The sequence below is a fragment of the Doryrhamphus excisus genome, linkage group LG20, assembly GCF_037039965.1.
Source record: "Doryrhamphus excisus strain RoL-2023G ecotype Guam linkage group LG20, RoL_Dexc_Guam_v1.1, whole genome shotgun sequence".
Lineage (NCBI taxonomy): Eukaryota > Metazoa > Chordata > Actinopteri > Syngnathiformes > Syngnathidae > Doryrhamphus > Doryrhamphus excisus.
The window spans coordinates 3,431,558-3,443,662 of NC_136376.1; the positions used below are offsets into that span (position 1 = coordinate 3,431,558).

Consider the following 12,105-nt stretch of genomic DNA (forward strand, 5'->3'; position numbering starts at 1 on the left):
ACAGTAGCTTTGGGAATGTTAAATATTAAAGAAATATTATGGGAACAAAGTCCAAATATTAGAAGAAGAACATGTAGTATGAAGATTCATTCATTCTTTTTCTATCCCTTTGCCTCACGAGGGTCACAGGGGTTGCTGGAGCCTATCCCAGCTGTCTTCAGGCAAGAGGCGGGGTACACCCTGGACTGGTGGCCAGCCAATCACATGGCACATATAGACAAACAACCATTCACACTCACATTCATACCTATGGACAATTTGGAGTCGATAATTAACCTAAGTTGAAATATGAAAGAAGTTGCCATAAAGTTGTAATATAATGATAAACCAACTAAATCTAGAATTACAGTAGCTTTGGGAATGTTAAATATTAAAGAAATATTATGGGAACAAAGTCCAAATATTAGAAGAAGAACATGTAGTATGAAGATTCATTCATTCTTTTTCTACCCCTTTGCCTCACGAGGGTCACAGGGGTTGCTGGAGCCTATCCCAGCTGTCTTCAGGCAAGAGGCGGGGTACACCCTGGACTGGTGGCCAGCCAATCACAGGGCACATATAGACAAACAACCATTCACACTCACATTCATACCTATGGACAATTTGGAGTCGATAATTAACCTAAGTTGAAATATTAAAGAAGTTGCCATAAAGTTGTAATATAATGATAAACCAACTAAATCTAGAATTACAGTAGCTTTGGGAATGTTAAATATTAAAGAAATATTATGGGAACAGAGTCCAAATATTGCAAGAAGAACATGTAGTATGAAGATTCATTCATTCATTCATTTTCTACCGCTTAACCTCACAAGGGTGCCGGAGGGTGCTAGAGCCTATCCCAGCTGTCTTCGGGGGAGAGGTTTGGTACACCCTGGAGTGGTGGCCAGCCAATCACAGGGCACATATAGACAAACAACCATTCACACTCACATCCATACCTATGGACAATTTGGAGTCGCCAATTAACCTAGCATGTTTTAGGAATGTGGGAAAAAAACGGAGTACCCGGAGAAAACCCACGCATGCATGCGGAGAACATGCAAACTCCACACAGAGATGGCCGAGGGTGGAATTGAACCCTGGTCTCCTAGCTGTGAGGTTTGCATGCTAACCACTCGTCCGCCGTGCAGCCCCAAGGACTGTAGGCAGTATATGGTATTGCAATATTAGTAAACAATCTCGGTATATGCCACACTTGTGTGCGGCTGCAACGACGGGTTAAATGTCTGGGGTGGGTTTGATGTCATTATTGATTTTTAAACACACACACATACACACACATACACACAAATAAAGATGCTGAAGGGGATTAATCACACGGCGAAATGGGATTTGGAGGAGAAAGGTTTTCACCCTGTTTCTTTGAACAACGGACAAAGACCGACGTTACGAACCTGGGTTTCAATCTGTGAGATGTGAGCGGTTTTATTGTAGCTGGACAAGAAAGAAAATTTTGTGAAATTATTCTTGATCTTGCTCTTTGTCAAAGTACCAATAAAGATCCAGTAATATGCAAAAGTTAGATATGCTTCTGTAGTTGTGGGTTTTTATGATGTCATGGAGGAAAAACTTTGGACCTGTGCCTAGCTAGATGAGCCCATCCCTTGTAAAAAAAAAATTTTTTAAAAGGGCTTTGCTACACATCTTAAAATGCAGCCTGTAGCTTCACCATATAGCTCCTATCTCCATCATCATGACAGCCATCATCCATTAGTCAACAACTTGCAAACACCCCACAGATTTCTTTTCGGACCATCGCAGTCCATGTTGTCTTTAAAGCTTGGTGATCCGTTACCATAGCAACACTGCGCCCCATGCACGAGGAGACCGGATGATGAGCTACGTCGTGACAGATAATGACAGACGAAGAACAAGATGAAGGATGAGGGGTGGAAAAGGTGGACAAAAAGAGGAGAGTCCGGGCGAGACGATGGTGACGGAAGAAAAGGAAGGAATGCCACAGGCGGAGAGTCTATCTGGATGTCACAGGAAGGCGGAAAGGCTTGGGAAGCCGCGATTAGGAAAACAAATGACTTCATTCACAAAACGTGAGCGTCGCTGAAACACACATTCGGATAACGATTTCCGAAGCTACAGTTAAGGGGCCGAATGACTCCACATGAATGGAATGTTAAGTTAATTATGGATTCATATCTAAAAATCAGGCGGCACGGTGGTCGAGTGGTTAGCGCGGAGACCTCACAGCTAGGAGACCAGGGTTCAATTCCACCCTCGGCCATCTCTGTGTGGCGTGATGCATGATGCATGATGATGCATGATGCATGTTCTCCCCGTTTCCTCCCACATTGGCTCCGCATGCATGCGTGGGTTTTCTCCGGGTAATCCGGTTTTTTCCCACATTCCTAAAACATGCTAGGTTAATTGGCGACTCCAAATTGTCCATAGGTATGAATGTGAGTGTGAATGGTTGTTTGTCTATATGTGCCCTGTGATTGGCTGGCCACCACTCCAGGGTGTACCAAACCTTTCCCCCGAAGACAGCTGGGATAGGCTCTAGCACCCTCCGGCACCCTTGTGAGGCTAAGCGGTAGAAAATGAATGAATGAATGAATCTTCATACTACATGTTCTTCTTGCAATATTTGGACTCTGTTCCCATAATATTTCTTTAATATTTAACATTCCCAAAGCTACTGTAATTCTAGATTTAGTTGGTTTATCATTATATTACAACTTTATGGCAACTTCTTTCATATTTCAACTTAGGTTAATTATCGACTCCAAATTGTCCATAGGTATGAATGTGAGTGTGAATGGTTGTTTGTCTGTATGTGCCCTGTGATTGGCTGGCCACCAGTCCAGGGTGTACCCCGCCTCTTGCCTGAAGACAGCTGGGATAGGCTCCAGCAACCCCTGTGACCCTCGTGAGGCAAAGGGATAGAAAAAGAATGAATGAATCTTCATACTACATGTTCTTCTTCTAATATTTGGACTTTGTTCCCATAATATTTCTTTAATATTTAACATTCCCAAAGCTACTGTAATTCTAGATTTAGATGGTTTATCATTATATTACAACTTTATGGCAACTTCTTTAATATTTCAACTTGGGTTAATTGGCGACTCCAAATTGTCCATAGGTATGAATGTGAGTGTGAATGGTTGTTTGTCTATATGTGCCCTGTGATTGGCTGGCCACCAGTGCAGGGTGTACCCCGCCTCTCGCCCGAAGACAGCTGGGATAGGCTCCAGCACCCTGGCGACCCTCGTGAGGAAAAGCGGTAGAAAATGAATGAATGAATCTAAAAATCATCTGGTGTCCAAATCATCACCATTGTTATCAATGACATATTTCGATCTTATTTGCCACAATTTTATACACGACTTTTATGACGTGGCGGTGATTTAACACAAAATTATTATAATTTGAGTGCACCTCCACTTCTATATAAATAAATACATAAGCATGTCTTCAGTGTGAGCGGAAAAAAAACCACATGAAAATCCAAAATCGATAGCGTGCACAACAAGTTCCAGTCAATCTACACTGCAGGATCATCAACGCAGACGACTAGTATGTGACGACATTATCGAGGGAGGATTAAGATCACTCAGATTTCCTTTCATCCCAGCTGATCTTCATATTGCTTACGGAAACAGTCGCCCACAGGAAAGAATTCCCAGCAACGCTCCTGGTACATTTTCCACACATAGGATTCCTATATGAACAGAGGAGTTAACAGAATGGGAGGGTAATGTTGCTACTATTGTAGTGTCTGTATCGAGTATTTACAGCAATTGACTTAACTTAAAAACATATTGTCGTATAATTGCGGTAAGTGTCACCCGCTATGCTAACATTGACACAAGTATGTTAGAAAGTAATGGAAAATATATATACCTGTCCGGTGTGTTCAGTTTCATCTTTGTTAATGAGGTACATGAAAAAGAATCTGCAAGGGAACACCAGAAGAAATTATGCTGATGCTGATGCTGATGCTGATGCTGATGCTGATGCTGATGCTGATGCTGATGCTGATGCTGATGCTGCCCACACAACAAGTGAGCAAGTCTGTGCAAGTCTGTGTTTGTGTTAGTCTGGTTTTGGGCACCATATTGTAGTCTGGATGTAGACCAGTGAGCTAAGAAGTGTATATAATTGGGGTGTAACGCCATCATCACGGTTCGGTACATACCTCAGTTTTAAGGTCACAGTCGGCTTCATTTTGTGTATAGTCGGGGACGAAAACTGTCCAGGACGCTATAATGCCATACGGATCATCACTTTTCAACTTACAGGTAGTAATTTTGTCTTGAGGTGCTGAGTACTTAGAACCGGGTTGCACAAGTTCTCTATGCGGGAAGGTAAATGATATTTTCCGGTAGCATCACGTGAGGCGTTTTGCCGGCTCGAAGCGCTGAGCCTGAATGTTGGCCAGAAGATAAGGTGACTTATCTCTTATCTTTTAACCGGTTAAAATTTCCAGGATAACTTCCTTTTTTTCCCCATTTTCGCTATATATTTTGCTGGAATACTTTTCCATGACTCAATCATTTTCCAGGTTTTCCAGGACATGTGGGAACTGCTCGTATTAATAATAAAGTAATAGGGTTTTTCACTATCGCTACCTTGACTAGATGATACCTGGGCTGCATTGTATTTGTTTACGGAGTAGATGGATGACTAATGTGTACTGTCATCATCATTATAAATACTTTATATGGACCGTTCAGTGTTTTTTTTGTCAACAATATAAAAAAAAATTATAACAAAAACGACACTGTGACGAGCTAAAAATGGCTCTTTGATGACCAAAACGTGACAAGTTATGAGTTTTTATGGACAAGATGAGACTGGACGTAAATGTTATTTTTTATTAATAACCATTTTTAACACTCGTAGCACTTGATTTCTACATTTCTGCCTATTGTTGAGTATTTTGTATTCATTATTTTATATTTTATATTTTATATTTTATATTTTATATTTTATATTTTATATTTTATATTTTATATTTTATATTTTATATTTTATATTTTATATTTATTTTTATTTTTTTTATATATTCATTATATTAATATATTATTCTATTCATTATACTGTATGTAGACTTTAACAGGTGTATTTTGCATACAAAGAATAATTGTAGCCCTTCTTTTTTTTTTTTTTTTCCTATTTTCTTTTCAAAAATATACCAATACATGTTCTGTTTTTGATGACTAAAACCTTTTTATTTTTAGGTTTCATCAACTAAATCTGAACTAAAACTATGACATATAAAAATAATTAAAATGCGACAAAAACAAGAAGCATTTTCCTTAAAAAAAAAAACAAAACTCAACCCCGGTACCGTTACACCCTGAGTATATACGTACGTCTAACCGGCATGCACACACACATACTGCCGCATCAAAAAAAAACACAGCAGAGGTCAGACCAAGGATGCACCTCAGAAAATCCATACTGTGTGAGCCAATTATCGATAGTGGAATCATGCACATCTGCAATGCAAAAAAACACGACTTAGTGGACAAGCTGTTCATTCATCAACTCTGCACATCCAAGCAGATTTTCATGACATATTCCATTCATTTTCAAACGTGTTAGTTTCATAAAAGTGGGTGGCACTCACACTGTGAAGACAAAGTACAGCTTGGGTGTTTTTTTTTTTCCTAAACTACTGCAAACTCACAAATAGTTGGCCAAGTTGTGCTCCTGTAGAGTGTGGGTCTCAAAGCCATGAGGAACTTTATCAAAGTACTCACTCCCTAATCCACATATAAAACACTTTGTCTGCAGGGAGAGAGAGAAGTAAAACACAGTACAACATGAACAAGTGCAGGTTTTTCCCCAAAAAAAAAGCATTATGGGATTCGTTCATGGTGTTAGTCCGCTGTGACTACGTTGTTCCTTCTTCTCAAAGCCACTGTCACACGCTTAAATGCAAAAAAAAAAAAAAAAGACCGGATGGTGAAATGAATTGGGGGAAAGCTGCCAGGTTTACAGGCATCATTTGTATTCTCCGCTCACAGACACAACAATCATGTTGTTGTTATAATGCCTTCAACAATCCTCAGCATTTTTTCTACTGCGGGAGAACTCCCTTGGCTCTGGCATTATAAAACAATTATGAGAATCATGGAATATGCTGACAAATATGACTAAATCACCACTGTGTGTAACAAATATGTTTTATTCAAACTATGGAAACACGGCGGTCGAGTGGTTAGCGCGCAGACCTCACAGTTAGAAGACCTGAGTTTGATCCCACTCTCGGCCATCTCAGTGACTTTGCATGTTCTCCCCGTGCATGCGTGGGTTTTCTCCGGGTACTCCGGTTTCCTCCCACATTCCAAAAACATGCTAGGTTAATTAGCGACTCCAAATTGTCCATAGGTATGAATGTGAGTGTGAATGGTTGTTTGTCTATATGTGCCCTGTGATTGGCTGGCCACCAGTCCAGGGTGTACCCCGCCTCTCGCCCCAAAACAGCTGGGATAGGCTCCAGCACCTCTGCGACCCTCGTGAGGATAAGCGGTAGAAAATGAATGAATGTTAAATTCTGCACGGTGGTAGAGTGGTTAGCGCGCAGGCCTCACGGCTAGGAGCCCCGAGTTCAATTCCACCCTCCGCCATCTCTGTGTGGAGTTTGCACGTTCTCCCCGTGCATGTGTGGGTTTTCTCCGGTTGTCCCCCACATTCCAAAAACATGCTAGGTTAATTAGCGTCTCCAAATTGCCCATAGGTATGAATGTGAGTGTGAATGGTTGTTTGTCTATATGTGCCCTGTGATTGGCTGGCGACCAGTCCAGGGTGTACCCCGCCTCTCGCCCCAAAACAGCTGGAATAGGCTCCAGCACTCCCCGCGACCCTCGTGAGGAAAAGCGGTAGAAAATGAATGGAAACAACCAGGCCGAGTGGTTAGCACGCAGGCCACACAGCTAGGAGACCCGAGTTCGATTCCACCTGCGACCATCTCTATGTGCAGTTTGCATGTTCTACCCGTGCATGCGTGGGTTTTTCTCCGGGTACTCCGGTTTCCTCCCACATTCCAAAAACATGCTAAGTTAATATGAATGTGCCCCTATGAATGCACCCCGCCCCTCGCCTGAAGACAGCTGGGGTAGGCTCCAGCACCCCCGTGACCCTCGTGAGTATAAGCGGTCGAAAATGAATAAATGAAGTGGTTATAACTGAAGAGGACCCACAGGAAACAGGAAGTTATTGTAACATCTTACCTCCATATCCTCCTTCACCTGCTCCTGCTGGTCACGAAGCTCCCCAAAGGCATCAATTATCAAGCCTGGAAGAGAGAACACATTTCTTGTTGGTTTGCTTCTGACATCTCTAATTCCAGACGGCCTTAGGCTACCTGGAGACTCCAAAGCAGGGGTGGGCAAACTTTTTGACTCGCGGGCCGCATTGATATGACAAAATTTACGGGGGGAGCAGACTATATATTTTACACGTAACAGTCCACCTGGTATTATTGTATCTGTAAAATTGTCATGCAATCTGCTATTATTATTTATTATTTTATATTTATATTTAAATATTTTAAAAAATAATAAAATATTATAATAATTACAATAAAATTAAAATAATAATTATTTGATTATTATTATGTAAAATATGCAAATATAACAGTAATATTATATATAATTAATATAATAATTAGCATTAATATAATGATTATAATAATCATAATAGTTCTAATAATAATTATAATAATCTAATAATAATAATAATTATTATTATTATTATTATTATGTGCTTGTGTCCCTTTTTTCAGGAGCACTTTGTAAACAACAGACCATGTCAAAAAACGAAATTGATAAAACCATCAAAAGGTTGGCTCAGGCCATGATGCCAGGTTGTATGTTGAGTTTAAATGAAATACTTTGGAAAGATTGGGCGGGCCGTATTCAAACACTTGGCGGGCCGGATGTGGCCCCCGGGCCGTAGTTTGCCCACCCCTGCTCCAAAAGTGTCCATAGGTATGATGGTGGTTCCACTGTACGCTACTCTGACTCACCTTGGATGATGGCCAGCAAGATGACGACCACGAAGAAGAAAAACGTGATGTCAAAGACGATACGCTCCACCTCAAACTCATCACCGGCGGGGTCCTCAAGCTCGTCGCCAATGCCCCCGCCTGCTCGTACCCCAGCGTACATATGGAACATGTAGCACTAAAAGAAATATATATATTACATATAACCACATATTACTTATTACAAGCCAAAGTAAAAGTACTTAACCAGACATAAACACTGTTGCTCCACACTTGGAGAATCAGTAATCAAAACCAGAATCGTTCAATGGTGAGCCTCCTTGCACTTTTGTTGGTTTCACAGAACAGCTAAGAACTTTCCAATCAATATGCTGCGCCTTCGGCTACTACTCTCCCTGGAAGGATGTTGTGTGAGACACAAATTAAGAGTCTAGTTGCCTGGCAGGGATGATACCTCTGCTGCAGTACCTTTGCTTCTAAGAGATGTCTTACACAAAAAAAACACACATCCTGACTTCATTGATGGCTAGTTCACTTTGAAGAAACTTTTACTTGAGAGAGCTAAGAGAATGAGGTGTTATTATTACGGTATTATTTTTTTATTTTTGGTGGCACTGTTATTAAGCATTGAAAAGTTTGTAAAATATAGAATAAATAGTAGAAAAGCATACAAATAAAATTAAATATTATTTAATATTTATAATATTATTTAATATTATTATTTTAATATATTATTAATAAAATGAATTAAATAAATGACAAATAAAATTAAAATAACTACATTTTTTTCAAAAATAAAAATTATTTAAAAAAAAAAAAAAACAATGACTACCTATAAGTTGGACTGACTTGAATTTTCTCATACAATGCAATGTGCTCAATAAAAAAAGACCCACTCTAACTTTAAGGTTTGTAAAAGTTTGTAAAATATAGAATAAACCGTAGAAAAACATAAAAATAAAATTAATTATTATTATTTAATATTTATAATATTTTTTATATTTATAATATTATTTAATATTATTATTTAAATATATTATTAATAAATTAAATTAAATGAATGACAACAAATAAAATTAAAATAACAATTTTTTTTTCAAAAATGAAAATTATTACAAAAAAAACCCAATGACTACCTATAAGTCAGACTGACTTGAATTTTCTCATACAATACAATGCAAGGTTTGTAAAAGTTTGTAAAATATAGAATAAATAGTAGAAAAACATAAAAATAAAATTAATTATTATTATTCAATATGTATAATATTATTTAATATAATTATTTAAATATATTATTGATAAAATAAATTAAATAAATTACAACAAATAAAATTTAAATAACTAAAAAATTTTCAAAAATAAAAGTTATTACAAAAAAAACAATGACAATGCAATGTGCTCAATAAAAAAAAGACCCACTCTAACTTTAAGGTGTTTAGCAGAATCACCCTGAAATTTGGTAAACGCAAGCACATGTACAATTTGAGGACGTGAATCTAAAGATGAAAAGATGAAAACAGACAGCACAAGTACGTGCAAGAGAAACCCAAATGAGACCGTGAAAAGTGAGCTGCAGAGACGAGATGCTGCAAAGACGGCAACGGCTAAAGTGCTGCTCAACGTCAAGCATACACAATAAGACAGTAACCGTGACTGAAGATTTAATGTAAGAGCCTCCGCCTCCGAAAATAGACAGGATTTATTCAAATGCTACCAGCACCCGTCCGCATGTGAGTGACAGGGAAGCGCATGCTGGAATCGAGCAGGCAGAGGGTGTGTTACGGTGTTGTGACTGGCCACACAAAGAGATACTGTAGCTCCAGCAGACTCCTTTTTTTATATCCCCGTCGTCCATTATTATATGGAATAATAGTGGGAGGAATATGAACTGGATCGCTGACAGAACCTTCTTGATGAGACCAGAGGCTGAGGTGTGTGGCTCTCCAGATATAGAGCGAATGGCCACTCAAGGGACTCTTAAATAGGTACATCTGCCCAATCTAATGAGGCAAGAGCTGCGTTAAAATTCTCTTTATGCAACACGTCTCTGACGGTGTCAATCAAAACTGAATATGATTAGTTCGCAAAAGAGAATTCGGAGTACATACCATACAGTGAGTCTCATTAAATTGTGCATGTGTACCTTATGTCATATTTCATATCTCATAGTCGTGTGTTTGTTTGTGTAAGCTAACCCTTCTACTCCTCTGCAAGCCAGCGTACAAAAGGATGAAAATTTGTCAAAACATTCACCCCGACTGTGTTGGCTGTGCTATTATTTTTCTGACAAATACACCCCAGAGACTTGAAATTTCTCACACAGCTCAATGCGCTATAAAAAAAAACACCCTCTGTAAATTTAGGGTGCTTGGTACACCCATTTAGGGGACTGATGAGCACATGAGTGTCTTTGGACTTAAGCAGGTAATTGTTCTTAAGTCACATTTTGACGAATAATCCCAAATAGTCGTCTATCATTTATCGCAGTTAACTGTTTCCAGATATGGCTGTGATTCGTGACTTTTCCCGAAGGAGAATTTGATATAAATAAATGTGATATTTTCATATTTCTGATAATAGATGTGTTTACAATCTTCTTTTTTTCAATTTTTTTTTACATTATTAGAGCCCTCTAGACATGAAATAGCACCCCTAGAGTCACTTTTACATTTGTGGTAGCCAATATCCATCCATTCAGATATAATCAGGGAAAATAAGCATCTTATCTTATTAATATTCCATTTATTAATAGTGAATCTTACTTTAATTCACTTACAGTGGTCGGATCTGGAACCAATTAACCACAATGAATAGCGAGGGACGACGGCGTGCTAGCATGTCTTCCAAAGTATTTTGACCACAGCCCACAGACGACGCCACAAATTTATTTTCATTCATTTTTACCGCTTATCCTCACGAGGGTGCTGGAGCCTATCCCAGCTGTCTTTGGATGAGAGGCAGGGTACAACCTGGACTGGTGGCCAGCCAATCACAGGGCACATATAGACAAACAACCATTCACACTCACATTCATACCTATGGACAATTTGGAGTCGCCAATTAAACTAAGTTGAAATATTAAAGAAGTTGCCATAAAGTTGTAATATAATGATAAACCAACTAAATCTAGAATTACAGTAGCTTTGGGAATGTTAAATATTAAAGAAATATTATGGAAACAAAGTCCAAATATTACAAGAAGAACATGTAGTATGAAGATTCATTCATTCATTTTCTACCGCTTATCCTCACGAGGGTCACTGGGGTGCTGGAGCCTATCCCAGCTGTCTTCGGGCGAGAGGCGGAGTACATCCTGGACTGGTGGCCAGCCAATCACAGGGCACGCCAATTAACCTAGCATGTTTTTGGAATGTGGGAGGAAACCGGAGTACTAGGAGAAAACCCACGCATGCACAGGGAGAATATGCAAACAGAGATAGCCGAGGGTGGGATTGAACTCGGGTCTGCACACTAACCACTCAACCGCCGTGCAGCCCCAAAATTCTCATCATGTACAGCCAAAAAATGAAAATACGTGTTTGTGTTGTGTTCAATGAACTCACAGACAGCATGTCATTGCACTTCATGTCATGGGCATCCTTGTCGTCGCTCTTGTCGTAGAACTTGCGGAAAAAGTTGAAGGCCACCACAGTGTAGAGATAAACCACGACTGCCAGAAGGCCCAGAGTCAGGACCAACTATTAGACACATTTAGCATTTAGTACACATTTAGTACATTTAACGGGATTATCCTTGAAACAATACAAGATGATGCTTTATATATCAAAACATTGTTGACAGTAAGTCCTTGGCGGGATAATTGCAAAGGAGAGGAGACAGACGGGCGTCATAGAATAACAAACACACACCTGTTTGCCATTGTGCGTCACAGAGGAGAGGATGGTGCGAAGAGTCTTGAAGCCCATGGCGATGTCCAAGAGGTGGGCAGCAAAAAAGAAGTTGTTGTAGTGACCCAGAACCGACATGACCATGTAACAGGCCAAGTAGAGGAAAGACTGCATCCACACACACACACACACACACACAAAGAGAGATCAGCAGACAGCACGGAGACAAATAGACAAATATGTATTCAAGATAAGACGAAATCGCAGGATATTACGGCC

General features: G+C 39.4%; 1 protein-coding gene across 1 annotated transcript in view; it reads right to left on the reverse strand.

The window, feature by feature from the left end:
• Window positions 1–2,884: 2,884 nt before the first annotated feature.
• The window catches only part of ryr2b (ryanodine receptor 2b (cardiac)), a 79,613-nt gene continuing 70,392 nt past the window's right edge, over window positions 2,885–12,105 (reverse strand). The window contains exons 97-103 of the mRNA XM_078787273.1: window positions 11,848–11,994; window positions 11,542–11,676; window positions 8,000–8,156; window positions 7,203–7,267; window positions 5,657–5,757; window positions 3,865–3,916; window positions 2,885–3,682 (exon numbers count right to left, since the gene is read on the reverse strand). Coding sequence (XP_078643399.1) covers window positions 3,587–3,682; window positions 3,865–3,916; window positions 5,657–5,757; window positions 7,203–7,267; window positions 8,000–8,156; window positions 11,542–11,676; window positions 11,848–11,994 — 753 coding nt within the window. The 3' untranslated portion in view covers window positions 2,885–3,586. The remainder of the gene's footprint in view (window positions 3,683–3,864; window positions 3,917–5,656; window positions 5,758–7,202; window positions 7,268–7,999; window positions 8,157–11,541; window positions 11,677–11,847; window positions 11,995–12,105) is intronic.